General features: G+C 34.7%; 1 protein-coding gene across 20 annotated transcripts in view; it reads left to right on the forward strand.

The window, feature by feature from the left end:
* IKZF2 (IKAROS family zinc finger 2) overlaps positions 1-23,893 on the forward strand; it is a 152,739-nt gene that overhangs the window by 112,287 nt on the left and 16,559 nt on the right. For all 20 annotated transcript variants that reach the window (XM_036990770.2, XM_017649085.3, XM_036990767.2 and 17 more), the window contains one exon: positions 18,514-18,651. In XM_036990770.2, coding sequence (XP_036846665.2) covers positions 18,514-18,651 — 138 coding nt within the window. The remainder of the gene's footprint in view (positions 1-18,513; positions 18,652-23,893) is intronic.

Here is a 23,893-nt window from a genome sequence, read left to right on the forward strand (position 1 = left end):
AAATTATGCTCGTGCAGTAATTGAATCTGGTGCAGTTCATTCATAATAGTGATGATGCATTAAGTGTAGTATAATTTGTCCTGCAGGCTTCCCATGAGAAGGAACTGTTCTTACCTGATTGTAGCCCTGGCACCTGTCCCACTTTCTGGGTGATCTCCCAAGTGTGAACTTTCCCCTCTCTTCACCCCTCCTTTCCTTCCTGGAGGTGGTTGATAGAGGTGGATTACACTGATAATTACACAAGCAGTGTCAGTTGCACACATGATTTGCATAACTGTGCTTTGCTGATTTTACCCATCAAGTTTTGATACTAATGCCAGGGGTGCCTGTTTCTATGCTTTGCAATAAACACTGAAGAGAGGGGATGGGATGAGTGTCTTCAATCCTGACTCTTATAGCAGACACTTAAGGCCCTGCCCATTGAAATATGACTGGGAGGGAAAAGCCACTTTCAGACAGGCCAGCTGATAAGACAACCCACATGATTTCCACCCAGTAGAACACCTTTTTTTGCCAGACAAATAACTATACTCTATCTTATATGTTCTTTGTAAGTTAAAAACTTGAATAGCATATGTGATCACATCTTTTTCAGATAGCAGTAGTCATGCTTCTTTAAATTTCAGACATTCTAGAGGGAATTACAAAAGAGAAGTCTTTCATCTAGAACACATACTCATCTGACATAGCTCTTACATTTGGTCCAGAGACATTTATTAGATCAATTTACTGCTGGAACCTTTCTGTGCCTTTTTCCATTCTCAGGAATTCTAAAGAAATAGACAAGAATCATGGACCTATTTCTCATCCTTCTCAATCTTCTACACCGTCCTCATTCCGAAGTGTGCTAGCAGAGTTGCATCTCGTGTGGATGCTCGTGTACGGTCTCAGCTTATGGCCATTTCACATTGTCACTTCCACATCACTGAGTCTGCGGGCCTGGCATGTTTGGAACTCCATGGAGAAGTAGGACAACATGCTAACGTCATTACTCAGTGTCCAGAAGGGCACATCACACTGTTTTTTGTTTTGGTTTGACTTCTTGAGGGCTTTTTTTTTTTTAATAAGCTACTCTCCACCCTCTTTTGTTTTTCCTACTTGATCTGTATATCTGAGTCAAAGAAACCTGTTCATCTACAGCCTGTACTATCTTGCCAAATCTTGCAAGAAAACTTGCAATGGTAAAAAAAATCTTACAAACGAGGTAAATAAAAACCAATATCATTCATTATAAGCATATAAAATATATTTAGAATATAATTAAATTTTTATGAAAGGTATCATAAATCAGCTACCAGAAAGGCAGCCTTTTAAACTGTACAGGAATGTGATAATAATAAGCATGTAGATAAGAATCAAAGATCCTAAACTCAGCATCTTGAAAGAAGAGATCTTACTATTCTATTTTGCACCTGCATCCCTTATACTGTATCAATTAAATGAATGAATGAATCTGCAGGTATTTTCAGTCAAACACTCCTACATTAACTAAAAAGTTAGGTTTTTAAGATGCGTGGAGGTCAGTGGTGGTTATATTTATTTCCCAGTAAATGATAAATGTCAGTCCCTTATAAAAATAAAAGCTGATGGCTAACATTTAATGGGCTCTTGTTTTGTTTTAGCACTATTTTAAGGGCCTTAATTTAAAGATAAGAAAAGTCAAATTTAAAGAGAGGGATGCTACCTAACATACCCACAATCTGTAATTTTAAGTATTCTATGTATGGTCCCTTATGTAAAGCTGTATCTTAGTAAGATTATTATACTTTTATCTTATTTATTTATACTTTGCCAACAATGTATATTATTTAGATTAGATTTTAAACATACACACACACACATACACACACACAAAGGTGGTCAGCATAATAAAACTGAAGAATTGTATCATCTCAAATAAACAAAAATGTTCCATAATGCTTGAGGACATATAGAAATTTAGAATAAAATAGACAAATCTAAGTGTAGTATTTAAAAATTATGCTCTGGCAGACTAGCAACCATACCATCATAACTACATATGCATATTATATACAGTTTTCAGTATACTTAGGAAGAGCTGGGATATATAAACTCTGCCTTGCCTGACTCCAGAGTGCATGCTTTCAGTACCATACTCCTGTTTCCCTTCTTTTATCCATATAGCATCCAGAAAATTATTTAAGAATCCAATTTAAATCTTGTCATTCTCATACTTAAAATCTCTGAATGGGTTTCCATTGAACATGGCTAAGTTCTGCCCATCTCTCCTGTTTAATGGTATACTGCTCTACCCTTCTCTCTGTGTTCTTTGTCACCCTAGGTCACTTTCTTCCTTCCCACCCTTGGGTTTTGCACTGCTCCTAAAAGACTCTACCTTTAGCTCTTTCTCAATCCTTGGCATGGCTGCCTCATTATCCTTCAGATACTTGCTTGAACGTCATTTCCTTAGAGAGAGTGGCCTTCCCTAAGCAGGCTACCTCAAACATCCTCCTAGTTATTCTCTGTCTTGCTGTCTCTATCTTAAAGTCTAGTAAAGCTTGGGTCAGAATCTGTGGTTATCCTGACTTTTTGTTCATGCATACGTTGTATGTCTCTCCTACCATCTTCCAAATGTAAGCCCTGTAAGCTCCTGGACCTCCTTTGTCTCATTTATAAATGTACCCCCACCTCCTTGAATGGTGCTTGGCACATAATAGGCAATCAAAAAATATTTGTTGATTATTGATTGGGGAGTGCCTTGTGGTAAATATACTTGTTCTTAAAAAATTCCCATAGAAGGAAAGGGAAGAAAAACTGAAAAGCTCTAATTTCTGTAAGGTCAGTCAATGCATATTTTTCAAGTTTGTGAATCACAAAAATATTTTTCTTGTGAAATTAGATGTAGCTCAAGAGTGCTCTTATCACTCACTCTTAGACAATAAACATAGGTGAGAGCCTCTCTCAGCTGAAAATCCTGGGTGCCTTGTGAAGAAGCCTAAATAAACTCTAATAATGAAGTGACATTTATTCATTCAACATCTATTTCTTGAATATCTATGTATCAGGCATTTTTCTAGCCACTTGAGATACAGCAATGAAGAAAAATAGCTTTTGCCCTGTGCAGCTTACATTCTAATGCAGGGAGATAGGCAATCAACATAAACATAATAACTATGTAAATTGTAGTATGTTAGAAGGTGATGAATTTTATGGGGGAGGTTTACCATTTATTGAGCATTTACTGTGTGTCAAGTACCTTTTTAAGTTTTCCATAGGTATATTTTTTTATTTCTCACAAAAATGCTATGTGTTAGGTGTGACTGTTTCCTCATTTACCCTAATCCGGGATTCACTCACGGCTGGTAAGTGTTAGGGCTATGATTTGAAAACCAAATATGAAATCATATTATGGATATATGTATATATGTGCGTATGTATACACACACTTTACTGTATATAAATACTTCATAAATTAGAACAAGTTATTTGCCCCCAAATTGATTGGACCTTTTAAATATCCAAATTTGTTGCATACATGGTTTATTATAATAATGTTAGAAAGCCTTGCTTGCTTGAGTTATTGTGGTGTTAGAAAGTCAGATAAGAGAAACAGTTTGAATAAAGAATAGAAATCATATCAAAAAGGAAAATTTGTGTGATTATTTTTCATTTATTCTTAATTTATTTATTCTATATGCCTAGAAAATTCTGACTTGGCTTTCTGTTTATTTTTCCCCATGATAAATGTTTTACACGTTTTCAGTAATGAAACAGTATCAAATATGTTTGTCTCCTGTGTTAGATTTCTACTTCACCATCTCCTTGCTGTATTATAACTCTTTGTCCCTCTGTAACTTCTGTGAATCCTTTCCTAATATTCATCAGTCAATCAGTTAGTAAAATTATATTTACATGAGAAAAGTATGGCATACTTTGGAGTTCAGTGATTTATGAACATTATGTTTATTGCTATGATTGTAAATACCACAATCTAGGTAGTTGGTAATTATCTGTAGTATAAATACATAATTGACATATATATTTTTTAAAAACTACAAAAATTCAGATATTTGAGTGTCTGTCTTCATTTATTAAGTGATTATTTTTTAAGCAAATATGGAAATAGTTATGATGTTTTATGTGATAAAGAAAAGCCAGGAAACATAACCCTTACACTGCCAAAATATTTTATAATATCTATTTGCCCTTATTCCATTTAGCTTCCTTATTTCAGGCATTCAGTTAAAGAAATCTTTTGAAACTTGTTACTTAAAGTGATAGATAAGTAGATGCCAACAATTTGTTCTCTTATGAAAATAATCTTACATGAAGCCTTTTTACAATTGTGCCTATTTTTTTCCACAATGAGCTGAAAATAAAAAGTAGATGCTTTTGCTTTCAAATATCTGTGGCATTTTTTACTTAATATGCCCATCCACACTTAAGCACTATCTTCCCTGGTGTTTGTGTCCTTATGATAAGTTTTTAGTTTAATTCGAAAAGCAATTTATTACATTCTAAAACAAATGGAAATACTCAATGGTTAAGTTATGTTGGCTCTATGGACACAGGAGTAATGTGTGTCTTGTTCAGGTAAGTTTCTGAAGTCACTCAATAAATATATTAAACGAATGTTAAAGGAATTATATGTCCTTGCTCACCACTTGGCAGATCTTATGAAAAAGAACAGTAAAGTATTGACAGCAGTGTGTGCCTATTTTATTATCATAGTGCAGTGCTTCTCAAAGTACATCCAGAGAAAATATACTTACTTGGGAGAGTAATTATTAAAATACTCTTACATTTAAAAATAATTTGGGGGAAACATTGGGTTAAGCAGGTTTTGTTCCTTTGCTTGCTTTGTTATTCAATCTAAACATCAAAAAGAACCTCGGATATGCACATGTATGTTGTGAAGTGCTATAAAATCCACCTGAAATGTACTGGTTCACACCTTCATTTGAACATTTAACATTTCCCTCTCCCCAAGGGCCATTAGAAAACTTTGCCTAGAGAGATACTATTTTACTGTAATAATTTCTGACATACACATAATTACATTGTCATGATTTAGCATAACAGAGGTTCTCTTTGTAAAATAGTTCGCTTTTCAGGGAGAGATTTCTTTCTTTTCTAAAATACTCCTTTTGCACCTAAGCAGTTATCAAAAAAAAAATCTCTGGAGCATTAAAACTTCTAAAGATTTAGAAAGGAAAATAGATGTGGATATTTCTCAAAAATTCTGTCAGGCAGAATTTTGAAACTTCGGAACAGTAAAATAAATGATATAGGGGAAAACTACCACAGTTCTAGCCACATGAAAATTTAATACATCTAAACATCAAAAAAGCATAAATTACTTATAAGAAATAAGTCAAAAGATTGTTGGGGTTAATAGATACAGCAAAAAAGACAAGAGCAATAAGAATGTAATTGATAAGTAGGTAAAGGTATTTAGTAGCTAATTTGAAAGGATTGTATGCAAATGACTAATACATTTTTTGTTCAATGTTCAGTTTCACTATTGCAAATTCATAAGAAATAAAAATTATTTTGCCTGGCTCAGAGGGTCCCAACTTCTTGCAGTGCCCTAGTGTCTCAGTAATTTTTCTCACAGTGCCTTTTGGCCTAAAGGAAATATCTAACAGTCTCATTTATTAAGTAGTTAGGTCCTAATAACTTAAGTATTTCTGTCCTAACAACTTGTAGCCATTTGCAAAAATAATATACATAAATTGAAAAACAAAATAATGTTTGTATTTCAGTCTCAAACAGCCGCCAATTCCTTACTAATGGGATCATATGCCTTGTGCACTGCAGAACTTTCCCAAACCTTGGAGTCAGATTGGACACTGCCACTCTCATTTCCTGCTCCACATTTAATTTACACAGAGTACTTTATTTGTGTGACAGCAACTGCTGAAACCTAGCTTCACAAAGATACATAGTCACTGAAAGGAATGTAATGTGCTATAACATTGTAACTGGGAGAAAGTAGCTTGGGTGGTATATGAGGGATGTTGGATATTATTTTTCTCCCAAGCTTAAAATATCCTGTGCTAATCTTGCTTTACAATACCCCTCATAAGAGTTTGCTTACCCCAAAGTGCCCTGCTACAATTTGAAGATCACAGGCCTAACACATTAGTGGAGAATTTATTATTTTAATGAGCGTATTTGTTGAGAATGATGAAATGGCTCTCTCATGCACTAGTAGCATGAATGTGAATTGGCAAAACCTTTTTTGAGTCAGCAGTATAACAGTAAAGATCAAGAACATTGAAATTGTTTACATAGAGCGTGCATATAATGAAACAGACCACTGTTTCAGGCAAAGTGTAACTTATGAAACCAAAAAATCAAGTGTCAATTAAGCCATATTTCAGTGTTCATCTTTCTTCAGATTAATTTGCAGTTTGGTAAGCGATTGCCTAGTAAAATCAGATATCAGATTCCCATTTTTTGCATTATAGTATTTATAGGAAAGTGAGCACATTTATTTTTATTATAGGGCAATCAGTGTGATATATTCATAATGCTCTGTTGCTGACTGTATGTGTCATGACAAAGGTAAATATGGTTTCCTGTATATAGATGTGTTTCTTGCATGTTTTCTATATATGTGAGCATATATACATCTATATAAAGGATAAAACATTTACCAGATGTATTAGTGCTATTGTAATTTGTTTTATAGGTTTCACTAGGATAACTCTTGAAGTGACATATTTCAAGACAATATAAGTGAACAAGACTTGGTTTTGCTATATACCTTCATAACACCCTATGAATTTATGGTAAACATTACTACTTCAAAATTTTTTATGGCTTTTTGATTTGCTCTTCCTTTTGGGGAGGTATATGGGAATCATACTAGTAAAAGGGCAGGTATTTATTTCTAATTTCTCATAATGGCAAATGGAGAAAATACTAGTAAATGCTAGCAAAGTGTTTTCTGACTGAACAGTTGTTATGATTGTCACACTGTTTTTATTGCATTTTCCAATTTGTAATTCATGGCTCAGGTCATAATCTGTATCTGTATCTCTAACAGGTTATACTGATAATTCTCCCCCTCCAGTTAGTTTAGGGTTTTTGTAGCAATATTATTTCAAAGGAGACTATGTTAACTTTTGAAGTAATTGGGAACACCAGCCTTGCTATCTTCTGTATCTTAGAATCCGTAAGTATTACATCTTTCTAGACTTCATATTTATAAGAAGCTTTATTTCAGTTCCCTGACTTAAATTGGTAATAAAACTTACAAGGTTAGTATGACTTTCTTGGTATTTAATCCAATTACAAACATAACTTTTGCTTTTGACCATGAAGTATTAGGGTTCAAATTTACCCCCTGCCTTGAACAGCTAGAATACCAGACAAAATATATTGAATAACTTTAGACATTTAACAATAGAAACTGGAGGACTAGGATTCCTGGGAGAAGAAAAACAAGGGTAGTGAGCCCTATGATTTCCCAGCTCACTTCCTGGAGGCCGTTTCCAGGCCACAGCTCAGGAACAGCAAAACCCAGAGAGAGCCAGAATTGCTGAATTAAGGAGACAGAGATCAGAGTTCAGGGAGACCAGTGTGCTTATAGTGTACAAGGCAGAGTATCAACTAGGAGGACTCTGCCCAGAAAAAGCTCTGCGGTTTTGCAGAGGTGCCCCTCCGCCCCCCGCCCCTTGACTCTTTGGCTAAATAGTGACATACTTATGTGTATGTGAAAGTACGTGAAGCTGAAGCTGGGAAAAGAATAAACAGAAAGCAAACTGCCAAACCATTCCTAGAGCTCATTCAAGGGTGGGCATTGTTAATTCTTGTCAGCCAATGTAGAAAGACTTTGTGATATGCATGGCATTGAGTCAAATCCTCAAAAAGGTTATCACCTTAGTACTGGGGCTAAATTACCCTCAGATTAAAGCATGCACTGGATCTGCCTTAAAGTGTAAAAGCAAATGCCAAACATTTTACTATTCGTAGTGTAATGGCATATCAGAACAAGTCAAACACACTTTAAAGAAATGCAGCAAAATCTAGAACCCACCAACGTAAAATTCGCAATGGATAGCATTCCATTTAAAAATTGACAGATATACATAGAAAGTGGGACATATTACCCATAATCAGTATAAAAACTGTTCATTAGAAACAGACCCAGAAATGACCAAATGGTTGAATTAGCAGACAGGGTTTATAAAACAGCTACTATAAATATACTCCACATGTTTAGACTGTAAAAGAAAACATGAACATGCTGAGAAAAGAAGTACTTGGAGGAAATGTATAGCATTAAGTGCTTATATTAGAAAAGAAGAAAGGCCTTAAGCCAATGAACTCTTCTTAAGAAATCATGAAAGAAGAGCAAGTTAAATCTAGAGTATTTAAAAAAAGGAAGTAATAATGATAAAGGCAGAGATCAATGATAAAGGCAGAAATCAATGAAAGAGAAAACAGAAAAAAAGGAGGAAAAAATTCAGTGAAATCAAAGGGTGATTCTGTGAAAAGATGAATAAAATGAATAAATCTCTAGGCAAAAATAAATCAGTATAAAGAGAAAACACTCAGTTAACCAATATCAGAAATCAAAATGCAACATTGCTAAAACTCCTATAGCCCTTGGAATTATACTGTAAGAATATTATGAACAAGTTTATGTCAGTAAGTTCAAGCAGATAAAATAAATTCCTTGAAACAGAAATTAATGAAGCTCACTCAAGAAGAAATACTCTGAATAGTCTTACTTATTTATTCCAGGAATTGAAATTATAGTTAAGAACCTTCCTAAAAAGAAAACTCCAGATTACTTCATTTATAATTCTGTCAAACACATAGGAAGAAATAATTTAAGGCAATAGTTAAGGAACAAATTCTTCCAGAGAATAGAAGGCAGAGAAATATTTCCAAACAAATCGTGTGAATTCAGCATCACCCTGATGCCAAAGCCAAAGATATTACAGTGAAACACAGTATATAGCAATATCCCTCCTGAATATAGATGCAACTTTTTAAACAAAATTTTAGCAGGTAGAATACAGAAATATGTATATAGGGTAACCTATAATGACCAAGTGGGGTTTACTGCAGGAATTCAAAGTTGATTTAACATTTGAAAAAATCAGTGTAATTTTAGAGACTAAAAAGAAAACCATATAACCATCTTCATACATGCAGAGAAAGCATTTGACATAATTCAGTATCATCAAAATTCTCACATGAAAACTGATATATTTATATAATTCTCAAAGGAGCTTCCTCAACATGATAAAGGCCATTCTTGAAACACTTTCAGCTAATATCATAGTAATAGTCAATGAAAAATAGTTTACCCTTAAGAGTAGGAACAAGGCAAGAACATTTCTGTCTACTTTTATTCAGTATCATATGGGGAGTCTTGCAAATATTGTATGTCAAGAGAAAGAAGTAAAGACATGGAAATTGGAAAGGACTAAGTAAGACTGTAGTTTTAGGTGATATGATTACCTATATAGAAAATACCAAGGCATTGACCGAAATCTTTAAAGTAATGAGTGACTTCTTTAAGGTTACAAGATAAAAGATTTCAATTAAAGAAATGAAATGTGATTCTATATGCTAGCAATGGACAGTTGGAAACTGAAATTTAGAAAGCTGCGCCATTTATTATAGCACCCAAATGTATATCAAACACATAGAGATAATTTATGAAATTAAAGATGTTTATGTAATTATGTTAAGAAAAATTATAAAATATTGCCAAGAGAAATTAATGGAGACTTAAATGAATGGAAAGGTACAGGTCAAGGAGATACATGATCTTGGTTTAAGTGATTCAATATTATTAGATGTTAAATCTCCTGAAATTGAACTTACCAATATCTGGCAGGCTTTTCTGTAGAAATTGACATACTGATTCCAAAATTTTTTTGGAAATACAAAAGACCTAAAACAGCCAAAATAATTTTGAAAAAGCAAAGTTGGATGACTTACACTACCTAATTTGATAACTAATTCTATTAGTAAGGCCTACTCTTTCAGTTTAAGGATAGACAGAGATTTTAAAAAATTAGAGAGTCCAGAAATAGACCCACAAATATATGATCAATTGATTTTCAAGAGAAGTACTCTGATCATTTAAGAAGGAAAGGAAAACATTTTCTACAAATGGGACTAGAACTATTGGATATCCATATTTTTTTAAATGCTATAAGCTTTACCTTACACCATATACAAAAATTAAGTTGAAATGAGCCATAGATCTACTGTAAAAGTGAAACCACAACTTCTAGAAGAAAACAAAAGAGAAAATTATTGTGACATTTAGTTAACCAATGATCTCTTGGATAGAACTCACAAAAAAAGAAAGCGGAGTAGAAAATATCAATAAATTGTACTTCATCAAAATTAAAAGCTTTGTTCTTCAAAGAAACTCAAAAATAATAAAAAGGCAAGCCACTCACTCACAGAAAATTTTGCAAAACATATGTCTGATAAAAAAACTTGTATCCAGAATATTTAAAGAAGTCTTGCAACTCAACAATAAACTTATAGAAACACAATAAAAATCGGGCAAAAGACTAAAACAGATACTTGACCAAAGAAAGTATGTGAGTGGTAAATAGGCACACAAAATATAGATCTCATGAGATATTAGGAAAACACAGATTAAAACACCATGAGATGCCACTACCTGCCTACTAGAATAGATAAAATGAAAAATGGTTGACAATGCTGCCTTGGCATGTATGTGAAGCACTTATAACTAATATCTGCCCATTGAAATGCAGTAATACAGCCATTTTGGAAACTAGTCAAGTGGTTTCTTATCAAGTTATTCACATACTTGCCATATGACCCAGCAATCCCACTTCTAGGTATTTACCCAAGAGAAATGAAAGTACATGTCTGTACCAAGACTTGCCTGCAAATGGTTATAGAATCTTTATTCCTAATAGCCATAAACTAGAAACAACCCAACTAGTGAATGGATAAATAAACTGTGGTATATTCATACAATGTAATACCCATCAGCAACATAAAGTAATAAACGACCAATACGTGCAACAGCATGGATGAATCTCAACATCATTATGCTCAGTGAAAGAAACCAGACACAAAAAACCACATATTGTATGATTCAGTTTATTTGAAGTCCTAAAAAAAGACAAAACTGTAGTGATGGGTGTTGGAAATGTTCTGTGTTTTAGTTGCAGTGGTGGTTACACAACTGTATACACTTCTGAACTCCTTGAACTGTATACTTAAAGAGAGTGGATTTATGAAAATTCTTCTTTCATAAAGCTGATTTAAAAAATAAAAGTCTTCATATGTTATAACTCAGAATTCAGGGGCAATGCATGTTCGTGAAGAGATGATTGGCTGGCAGTGTCTGAGTTCATCAAGTCAGGGGAGTGGCAGCTCTAAAACAACTGTTTTCTCTTCCCAGCCTCTCTTTCTTTCTTTTCTTTAAGAGGTATAGTTGGGAAAAGAAAGAAAGAAAAAAAGACCTCATGGCTTTAGCTGTGTTCTGACAAGATATTCCAATTGGCATTTCGTGTGGTGTTGTAGAAAGTGGGAAACATAGCCTCCCATCATCAGCACTCTGGTAAGCCATTTATTTTCCACTAGTGGAGATGATTAATTTCCATGCTGTTCTTTCCAATGTGAAATAACACCATATATCCCTCTACAAAGCTAGCAGTGGTACAGCTTGCAATCTAAAAGAAATGGGTCAGTATAATTTTTTCCACTCGAACTTCAGAATTCAGACAGTTTAGTAGAACTGATGCAAAGTTTAGTTTAAACTAGATCACTGTCCTCAAAATAAGTAATCAACATACAGTTGTAAACTCCCGTATCAAAATTGATTCTTCTATTTTGTATTATTGCCAGTGATAAATGATACTTCATCGAAGGGTTTTTCAGATTTTAATCCCAAAATTTCTTATAGGACAAAGATAATTTTAACTCCTTTGATAATACAATTAAGATCATTATAGTAGACTTAAGAAAAGTATTCTTTCCCTTAAAATGAAATTTAACTCAATTCCAGATGTAGAAAACATGATGATTTACGATTTTCTATAGAGTCATTGTTTCTCAACTTCTCTCTGTATAAGCAACTGCCTGGAAAGCTTCTTAAACATGCAGACCTCAGGTTGTCACTCCCAGAAATTCTAGGAAATTCTAGGTCCAGCATGGTGCCCACAAATCTGCATTTTAACAAACACTCCAGGAATTCTTACAGCCTGCAGTTCATATTTTTTGAGAACCATTGTAACTGTTTTTTTAAATAAAATGTTCAAATATAGATAGGAATTTTGTATTATAATAGACAAATAGCAGAATAGAATAGAAAAGAGGAGATATGTAATTTTACACTTCCACAAATTCCCTTGTCTTACGAATGTGTGATTATTTTTTGGTGGCTAAGCCTTCTTACTATCTCATTCCCCTATTTATTAAAAGAGAATTATGATACATAAGAGCTATACCATACCAATATTAAAAGTGATATTGTATATTGCTGTTTAAACATGATTAAATGAAAAGCTACTTCGATCTCTAATTCTTGAAATTTCACTCAAATCGCAGTACGCATTTACAGAAGTACAAACCCATAAGATCAAAGACAGTAGGATAGGATAACATAGCAGCCAAGAGGAAGCTGGAAAGCAGATAGAGGGAGAAGTGATAACAGACAATAAAACAGAAGACTCTGGAACCTTTAGTGATTATAGACGGGGATAAAGGACGAGCAGCAAGCTAATTGGCACCAGAGAATCCAAAAAAGTCTCTGGACTTGGAAGGAAGAGGACTGTTGAAGGCTGGGATGAAGCTCTGGACTACTATAAAGGAATTTCAAAATCAGTATGCAAAACAACCCACAGAGCCACTCTCCCACACTACAGCCAATCAGGTAGTCTACCCCCCTCCTTATGGGAACATACATTTTTATTCCTTGGAGAAATTGGATTGGAAAGCTTCTGGGTTAGGGATTTCAGGAAATGGAATGGGTAGGGGGAAAACACAGGACTTAAAGCAGATAGGTTATGTGAAAGACTGCAACTGAATACTTAAATTCCTGGTCCCTTGCCTCACCTTCCAGAACACCAACATTCAGCTTCATATTCCCCCTTGGAGCTAGAAATTGGAAGAATCTTCTCTAAGGGAATTGAAAGGTCCTGGAGAAAAGACATGGATACTAGTCTTTGGGGGTCTGGTGATAAAAAGGCAGTCTCATTACCTGGTCACACTGCAGAGTTCACAAGCTCCACCTGTTTCCTGAACTTCCAGTTAGCTTTTGAATGCCTCATTGTTGAATATGAATGTAAGATAAAATAAATAAACTAGAAATTGAAACATATGATACTGTGAAAGCATTTACCAGAAGGATGCAAAGAAAAAAGTGAGGGATTTTTCTAAAAGTCAAAGGATAAAATGATAGTCAACAGGAGGAGAAAAAGATAAGAAATATGAAGAACCAGTCTAGAAAGTCTAACATCAAAATAATAGAAATTCCAAGAAGAGAGAACAGAGAAATATGATTGGGGATTGGGGGAGATCATTCACTTTATTAAATGCCCTTTAGGACTATTTGATTTTTTTCAGGACATGCTAAGCAAACTAATTCAACATTACCACTATTCTAGAATCTAGGAAAAAAATCATTACCTAACAGCAGGAACAAAAAATACAACATGGAGAGATGTTATAGATATTTTGCTCAGTAAAATAAGATAATAAAATATAGTATATGACACAAAATCATAACAAAATATATCTTTGTATGCACTGAAAAAAATAGAGATAATACAAAAATGTTAAAATAGTTATCTCTGAAAAAAATTATGAATTTTTTGTGAAATTTCATATATGTGCATACTGCTTTCAAAATGAGAAACAAATCTAAGGAAAACCAGTGAGAGAAAAATGTAAAGAGTTAGGAAATGATGTCATTCATGAAAACACCACTTATTAGTTCTTTCTGTGAACAAATCACTATACTGAACTCTGGAGTTTACATGATATATAAGACATTGTTCCAGTTTCTCAAGGAGATCACACTCTAACCTGGGAGAGTCAAAATGAATGTATAAATAACCACAAATTCAAGATAGAACATCTTGTTTTCTAAGTGTGAGGGCCAATACAGATAAGGTTGTTAGTGGGAAAGATCCCTTTCAGATAGAACATGTTTAGGGAGGTAAGGAAGGATAAGTAGGATTTCAAGAGGCAGATATTGTGTGAAGCCATTTCAGAAAGAATCAAGACTCAGAAGTATCGAAGTGCAAGGTGATTTTGGCTGGATCCTGGGGTAGAAGATGGGATGTATGCTTTGGGACCAGGCATAGGATGCTGAAGACTGGGTAAAGGGATTTGGGCTTTGTTCAGTGGAAGCTGAGAGTCATTGAAGGTTGTTGAAGAGGAGAGTAAAATAATTACAGAAGGGAAAGAACACCTGTTTTGAAGTCTGTTATACTAGCTCAGGCTAGTAATGATGATGAATTGAGCTATGATATTGCTTGTAAGAATGAGAAGGAGGAATACACATGAAAAACATTGAAGGAATTAAGTATATATAATATAGTAATTATTTGGATGTGAGAAAAGAGAAAGATAGCAACAAAAATGGCTGCCTTGTTGTGAGACCGGATTATTAATCAGTGGTAACATGAACACCAAAGAACAGTCAAAGCAGTAGTTTTGTGGAGGAATATAATTTGGATATGCTGAATTTTAGGTTTCAGAGGAATATGTATGAGGCAATACTTAAAAGGCATTTGGAGGTTTGAAGTGCAGTCACTTAGCAAGTACATATTGAATATCTCCTGTCTTTTAATAACTACCATAACCACTGTCAATTCAAAATTGAGTAAAACATGACATCTGTCCTTATGACAGAACTCAGTGTTTGGTCTAGGGAGGTTATCAAATGCATAATTACGATGCCATTATCATAAGTAACATATCAACAGAGTATGGGCAGAGTACAACATGGGCATAGAGTAGAAAACTATGTCTTTGGGTTCACAAAGAGCATTTTTAAAAGGTTTAAATGACAAGTAGCAGCTTACAAACATAGGAAATTATTCTAGGCATAATTTGGACACGTCATAGAAATGAGGATTTAATCTTGAGGAAAAACAGGGAGACTAGTGTACTGAGAACAAAATAAGAAGCTTCATGTATACTTGCCAGGTAGGAAGAGGCTGAGAAGCCAGTGAAGGGGGAACACGAAAACATCCCAGAAGCTTAACACAAGAAATTTAAGACAGATGAAAGTTTGATAGTGATCAAGAAATTATGAAGATTCAGGATTGATTAAAATCTACTAGATTCAGTGATTCAGAAGCTATTGATGACTTTTTACAAACATTTCAGTAATATCAGAATGAAAATGTTTCCAATGGTGAGAACGTGTAAAAATATTTATAAAAATAAAAGCAAAATACTGGTCTTCTTCTATGAATATATATGTTATACATATTAACTCATAGTTTTTAAGTATTATACAGATAAGCTCATCCTATGTAGAGAATTAATGTATGTAATAATATCATGAACTTCATTTTTAAGAAATATCAAAGAACTGACAGGAAATGGTCTTGTAGAGATAGTAAAGCCATTGGATTTGGCAAGAATTGTTGGTGATATTTGGAAATAATTTTCAAAAGAGTGGTAAGGACATGATCTCAACTTTAAAGTTGCTAAATATGTGAGAGCAAATAGATGGCAGCAGTTCTGGGAAATCCTGAAATACTGCCTTTCCTCTACCTTACCCCTTTACCTAACTTCTACTTTTCTTTCATTATCAGTCTAATAAATATTCCTACCTCAGGCAGACCTTCCTGTTCAACCTTCTTGAACTAAACTAGGTTCCCATGTTATAGTAGCATACAATTCTTTAGCTACCACAATTTTAATATGCTGTTTTTATATTTATTAAATATCTTTTTTCTTCACCAGACTGTCAGTTATGTGAGGATAGGCACCTGAAAATTTGTTCTCTATTTTGCATTTCAGCCTCATCACAATGTTGGTACATAGTAGGCTTTTAACAAATACATACTAAAGAGGTAGAAAGATAAGGTGGAGCATTATCTGATTGGAGTATAGGTAAAGATTTGGGGAAGTTGAGAAGGAACAAAACAGCAGCAGAAGCACAGAACCCAAGAATGGACTAATAGTTACCAAAGGGAAAGGGACTGGGGAGGACGGGTGGGAAGGGAGGGATAAGGGCAGGAAGAAAAGAAAGGGGGCATTACGATTAGCATGTATAGTGTTGGGGGTGGGGCACGGGGAGGGCTGTGCAACACAGAGAAGACAAGTAGTGATTCTACAGCATCTTACTATGTTGATGGACAATGACTGTGAACAAGGATGTGGGGGGGACTTGCTGAAGGGGGGAGCCTAGTAAACATAATGTCCTTCATGTAACTGTAGATTAATGATACCAAAATAAAAATCAATAAAAATAAATAAAATAAATAAATAAATAAATAAAATATTTGGGGAAGTTGAGTTTATCTACTTTTAGAACAATTTACTCAAATTTGGATGAAGAGGAAAGTGATGTTTTAAACTATGACAAAATGGGAGAAGCTGAAATAAAGCAGACTTGGTAAACTTCAAAAATGAGGGTTGTAAGAAGATGAGTTTTGAAAGTAGTAAAGTGCATACTATCCTTTCCTCCTTGTCAATTGAGTTGGAACTCTTTAGAGGGTCATGAGCCAAGGGGAGTGGAAGGGAGCTATGTTTTAATTAAGTTGAGAAGATATCACATTTCCTTATATAAATAAGAGGAAGAAGGTATTGGATAATATTTTCACAGTAACACATAGGTATCATAGGACGCAATGCAATAGAACTTACAAAGGGGTAGACAGAGATGGAACTGGTTTATAGTGGGTTATTAACTACAGTGTCTGTGCTTAGTGCTAATAGGTTAATAGACTTGTTCAGTGCAAATTCATCATTTATTTGTAGAGAAACAGCACTGAAGAACTGGAACTGAGGCTTTTTATAATAGGTAGTTCCGTGGCTTGAAATATAATTGCATCTGAAGATATTTTTATTATTTACACCAAATGTTTTGAATAAAAGTATTTTCTTGCATTGTTTAATGTTTCACAGAGTGATACAGATTCTTCACAATCTATAGAGCTATCTGGTCTCTACTTCCCAGAAATTCTTGGTTCTGAAAAATCAAAGTTACTTGTCTAGTATTTTTAGAAATGACTAATCCCGCCTATGGTACTTTTGTTTTCTTAAGACGGCTTACAAAAAAATTGTGATGAAATAACTGATTTTACTTTATGTGCATCTCTAATATAATGTACAAGCTTATTTTTTTTAAAAATCAGTGCAGTGAAATATTGCTCTTGCCTTTGTCACAGTATTTCGGCTCTGTGTATGACCAGAGTCATAGCATGGGTTTGTAAGGTGACTGGAGTTAGGGATGCTGTCTTTGACCATGAAAAAAAAGCTGTCTGTTTGTCCTCTGGACAAAACAGAATGATTTCTGTGGGAGTCGAATGAGAGCCACTGACCTGATTCACACCGTGCTTTACGACTGAGGGTTTTGGCACAGACCACCTGGTGTTTTATGCTTTTCAGTATCCATTCAAAACCAAGAATCGAAGTGCTCTGGGATATCCTTGTGAGTAGCCATACATTAAAACATATATCTTTCCATAAATGTGTTTTTCTTCTTCTTAATCAATTTTTTAATTTGCTTTTATGTGAGCATCACCATATTTTACCAGGTTTACTGAGATGCAGTTGACATATAGTTCTCAGGCTATTAGGAAGTAATTCATTTTCTGAATGTGAAGTATATTGAAAATATCACTATCATTATATAACTAAATGTACTGTGGGCTTCAGTGGTTATTGTTAATCCTGACGCAAAGCACCTAGTAAGTTAATTCTCGGTAATGTAGGAACAGTGCTGATGTAGGAGAATGCACTTACCTGCTGCAGTTTTGCATGTGTGAAGTTACTACCAAGGTGGAAAGAAAAGGGAAACTCTGCTTTTATCTGTACTTTTTCTCATCACTTGAATTCTTTTTGTCTTGGTGACCATAAATAATCTTTGCATTAAACAATGGCATTTTGAGTTGTTGGATTTTAGTGTTTTTTTCAGTAAAATTATCTATCTTTAGCCCTGGCAAATAAATAAAAAATAATTTTCACCATGTATCTAGGACACTCCTGATTTGTCTTTTGACTGAGTCAAAGCTGGGAGAATTGTGTAAGAGTAAATGTTAGTGTTAAGAGCCCGATCATTTGAAAATTGATCATCATGCCCTCATTATCTAGGATACAGTCAGAGCATGAACTGATTCACTGTTTCCCCTTATGCCAAAGGTACCATCTGCCTTGTCTTCTTGCTGTCTTTTAGTCTTGCTAGAAATTTGTTATCTTTTCTTGCCTAAATCAGAGTGTGGAGGAGGAAGAGATTTAAGTCTGAAAAGCATAAAAATGCTTCCTCCAGACTATCAAAAGTTAGCTGTTAATTTTTGCCTTGGACAAGACTGGCAGCACACTAATCTTGAGCTCTCTTCACAGTGGGTAAACCTCACAAGTGCAACTACTGTGGACGAAGCTACAAGCAGCGCAGTTCACTGGAGGAGCACAAGGAACGCTGCCACAACTATCTCCAGAATGTCAGCATGGAGGCTGCCGGGCAGGTCATGAGTCACCATGGTGGGTAGAAACGGCATTCACAATTTTCATTCCCCCCCTTTTACTGCTTGTGTAGTTTTTTATGGGTTAAGCAGTTTTCTCTACCCTTCAGCCTGAAAATAAAATCCTACTCTGCTTAAAACAATTTTAGATCACATTAACTTTGTATGCAGTTATCTTCTTAAGCACTTGAAATGAGTTGAGCTTTGGGGCACTTTGCAAACAAGCTATGTGGAGTTTTTGTGATACCCCAAAATTATTTCTGATAACATTCTGATAATGGTTGAATTAGCATGATAATGGCAGCCAACCCAGAATAAATTAAAGGAAGATAGTATTTTTCTCTTTCATTAACTGCACTGAAGAGAGATGGTTTCACATAAGCATGCAGGTTTCCTAAAATAATTGATTATTTGTGTACTTTCATGTCTCTTAAATAAGTGATAAGTGATGTAACTATAAATTTCTCCAGTCTCCAACAAAAATTATATTGTTGTATTGTCTTGTGATTTCTCTTAGAAATTACTGACTTTGCTTTCTACAAGTGCGGGGAATAATCTAGACTAAAATTAGGCACCACTTTCCTGCACAAAAATCAAAACCATGCATAACATCCTGATCTGTGCAATAAGCAGTAGCGGTCAGAAGGCGTTCCCTAAGGTTTACCAGTTGGTATCTGTTACTGAAAAATTAGTGTTAGTAAGTCAGCCTTACTGAAGAAAGTTATGAGTTTGGAGCATCTGTCTCATCCTACCAATTATATTTTTACTCATTTATTTTATTATTCATACAAGTGCGTACAAAAACCTTAACTCATTGATACATTTATATCTTTTATTTTAAAAAGATTTGGCTAATATTAAATAGTATAAATGGGGAATGCTATAAAAATATAAATATTTAGTAACTTACAGCTTAAGAACTACATGTGGGGATTTTTTTCTTTTTTTTACATAATACGGATTGTGGAATTGTGTTTATTGAACAGCTAATAATTATTTGTTGTTGAATTGAGAATTTTTTAAAGTTTTTGTGTTGTCATCCTGAATAGTCATCGTGAAGACAGTTTGTATAATCTAAAGAATCAGATTTGGTTCTATTCATTGTGAGTCCCTTTATTTTTATATTTTCATTATTAACAGACTTTTAAAAGCCTGTCTGTGTTTTAAGTCTTAGTAAATTTGATATTGCAAGCATGCATCACCTGGGCTTACGAGGGTAGCATAGGATCCAGAGCATGGAAGTTAAAATGGTGAGGCTAGGAGTCCAGTAAACGTGGTCTGGCAATATAGTGTCTACTAGGAAGTCATTCATAAGCTTCATGTGAGATTAAATGTGATTTGATGTACAATAAATACCCAATAAAGAGTTATTTTTACTATTACATTTCAGGGTGTTAAATATTAAAAAATAGTAAATGTTGCATCCCTTATAAAGTTACATTGCCTACCAGCATTAACTTAGGCATTTGAGGTTTCATTTGTCTGCTAAGTACACTGTTTCTGTTTAAATTGTGTGTTTTAGAGGTAGCTTGAGGCAGGGTCGTTGATAGAGACTTGGAGACATGCTAAAGCTTTCGAGAGACACCTTATGGCACTACTACTAGTTTTTCCATGTATTGTTCTCTCTTTGCAGTTTTAATGTTTGACTGAGTGAATTCTATTAATTCATTTTTCCATTCACAATGATGTATGAAACCCTATGTTGTATACTTAGCTGAATAAGAAATAGAGTTTTTCCGAAAAGACTTGATATATATTGTTATAAAAAGGTAAAGTGTACATAAATAAATACGGTCAACATTTAACTATGTGTTGGAAGATTAACCAGTTACAGCAGAAATGTTGATAAAAAATTTAAGCCAGTATATTTTGGAGGGAAATACTTTCAAACAAGTGTAGTCTCAGCATTGACCCCCATTTCCCAAAGTGTTTAGCCCTTTACAGGCAAAGATTCTTTATAGATGGCTTTGAAACTGGAATACAGGGGGCAAAATGGGAAAGGCACTCAGATACTTGGTACAGTAGAGGGCAAAGACAAGGAGGAGTGGCGGGGGGAGCAGGTGTTTTGATATCATTTAGAGACTAGACCCAAATATTTGTTTTCCAATATTGGATATAGTTCTAACCACATAAATGTATATTAATATCAATTCATGCTGTACTTTTTCTAGGTGCATTGTAATAACATTTGAGATAATCCTTTTATCTCCTTTTCCTTTTGTTAACATGTTTAATGGGAAATTGACTGTATGAAGTAGGAATTGATAAATGCCATAAAAGAGAAAAATATGGGTAAAATGCTACGAGAGTTCATCATTAACTCTGTCTCATCAACAGAGCTTAGTGTGTCTCCTTTGAAACATAGTCACAATGAAATTCATATTTTCCCCTTCCCTGTCTTACTATCCTGTTATAGCTTGTCTCTTTTTTGTCTTTTAATGGTAGGTGTGGGAGTTGCCATCATTGTGGTTGCATTTAGCTCCTTGAAATTAATTTTTTTGGTATCTGGCATAGTTATATTTTTTTAGTCCCTCTTCCCCAAAACACATTCTTCCCCTTATTGGCTTTTCTAATGAAGAGGTGTCTGAAGTCAGTGAGGCACTTTTTTTTCACTTCATTCAAGAAACATTTATTGGGGCTTGCTATGTGCCAAATTCTACAGAATATTCTGGGGATATAAAGATAAATGAACATGCTTTTAAAAAAGATAAATACAGTGAAGCAAATATGAGGATGAGAAAAATTGCACAGATTTGACAGATTCACATAGAATCTACATTGCAGGCAGAAAAGCCTTGGAGGTATAAAAGATCATTAACGGGCTCCAAGACATTGAACATAGTCAGAGTTAAAGGAGAGGAAGCAGATGAGACTGAAATAGTGGGTTGTAATGCAGAGGTAGAGCCTTGTACGCGAATCCAATGTTGGAATTCCACTGGGGTAATCCATTCTGTGTCTTGTATAGAAAATTTTCAGCAATGTAGAATGTAGGAGAGATGTCTAGCTGGGGTGCAAGGAGAGACTGGAAGTGAGAATGCCAAAGAAAAGATAAAAAGCCAGTAACAGGAGATGAGAACAGGGGGAAACACTGAAGACATATTTAGGAGGTAGGAAAAAAGTTCTTGAGTTTGAGGGAAGGAAAGAATTTCATGACTTGTAGTTTTGGAGATAACACTAATAATGAATTGGGTTTTATGACAGATGATTTTATTTGAAAGTTTTCTTTTTTTAGTTTCATTTTATTTTTAATTAAGGGATCATATACAATCTTATGAAGGTTTCACATAGCAACATTGTGGTTTCAACATTCACCCATATTATCAAGTCCCCCCCACCCCACTGCAGTCACTATCAACATAGTAAGATGCTATAGAGTCATTACTTATCTTATTTGAAAGTTATCTTTCTGTTTACTTTTCAAGTCTGTTCAGCTTGAAGACAAAGCTTTAAAAGCTAAAGTATGCAATTAATTTTTTTCCCCCTTGAGTGAAGACAAAATGAAAACATGAACCAGAAAGATGGCTAACTTTAGAGCAAGAATATATATTCTTGCATTATTTGGGAAAGGAAAGTTCTTCACTTCAGGTGCAGAGACATAACTGAGAATCTGTAACTTTTCTAGTAAGCTTCTTCTACCTATTTCCATTGGGTAATATTATTTCCTTCAGTAATTTGGTAAACATCCATTGAATTTTAATTTGTCTCACAGCATGAGGTACTAGAAACACAATTCAAATAAAATGCAGCACTTATCCTAAGGTTGCTTACCAACACTGGAAGAAATAAACCAATCAACCAACAGAGCACTTTATGACCAGTGTTATGGGCATATAAATATCTAAATCAGAATGGGTGTGCAGGAGGAGTTTCTAGGGGAAGTTACGTTGGAGGAGAGTTTTGAAAGGCAATAGAGCCAGTTAAATAAGTGGAGAAAGGTGTTTTCATGCAGAAAGCAAAGTGTATGAAGAAATAGAAGTCTAAAAGAGCATAGTGAGGTGAGGACCTACCAGTATCTGTGTGCAACTGGAGCCCAGTTTGTAAAGGCAAGGAAGGGTGGAAGGTGCTAAGGCTAGAGAAGAAATAGCCTGTAAATAGAGCGTGAAGGGCCTCTGGTGCTAAGCAAAGAACTGTGTACTTTATCTTAAAAAGAACCTTAGTACATAAAGACTTTATTGCTAGAAATGTAGGAGATAGAAGAGTCGAGATAGAGGCAGGTAGACCATTGCAATGTCCACCCGATTGGTTGAGTAGAAACTGAGAGCAACTGTAGGTGTGGAATCTAAAACACTTGGTACCATCATGTGTGTATATAAGGGGAGGGAAGGGATAAGGTAGGAGTGTGGGGGACAGGAAACTGGGTGAAAGGAAGAAATCTTGGATTTGCCGCAGGTATCTAGCATGGATGACCAGCTAGATAGCAGTACCATTCACTGAAATGGAAGTTAGGAAAGCAGGAGAAAGTTTGGGGCATGAAGTGAAGATTTCAGGTTTTGAACGGATCTTTCAGGTACCAGTGAGAGAGAAACGAGTGAAATGGTCTAAAAGGAAATTTAATATATAGATCTTCAGCTCTTTATAGAGAGGTCTGGGTAGGAAATAAAGATGTACGGGCCATTATTATTTAGGAAGTAGCCTGAAGTAACTGGTTTTCTAAGTTGATAACGGGTTAAGTATGGAATGAGATATCTGTAGATCAGAACACACCAGGAAAGGACAAAAAGAGCCATGAAGATGAGTCAGAGCAGAGAGGGGGAAATGGAAAGAGTGATTTCACAGAAGCCAGTGCAAGTATTGGCACTGTCCAATGTTATCAAGAAAATATGAAACTGAAGTTTATTTTTGATTCGGCAACATGAGAAAATTTGTGACAAAGCGAAAGACCTCTGTTGTTTTCTCTGCCTAACATACCTTCCTCCTTCTTTTTATAGCTAGACTTCCATTTTCCTTTAGAAAACTGTCTCCCATTGTGTGAAGCCACAGCAGGACTGTCAGACTAGGTCCCCTGCCTTCTCCTGGCCCAAGGGGTGGGCATGTGACCTACTGAGGACCCCTCAGACTGTGTCTTCTTATAATTTGAGTAGTTTCTTGGTAAAAATTTTGAGTAGTTTCTTGGTAAAAATAGCTATGTTAGGAACAGATAGATAGTTCTGTTTTTAAAATTTATCAATGAGATAATGAAATAATAAAAGTATGAATATATTTTTTATCCCAGTTATAATTTCAAAGTAAGGTCAAGTAAGATATTTGGTCATGAAGTTTGC

This window comes from Manis javanica, chromosome 12 (assembly GCF_040802235.1).
Source record: "Manis javanica isolate MJ-LG chromosome 12, MJ_LKY, whole genome shotgun sequence".
NCBI classification, from domain to species: Eukaryota; Metazoa; Chordata; class Mammalia; order Pholidota; family Manidae; genus Manis; species Manis javanica.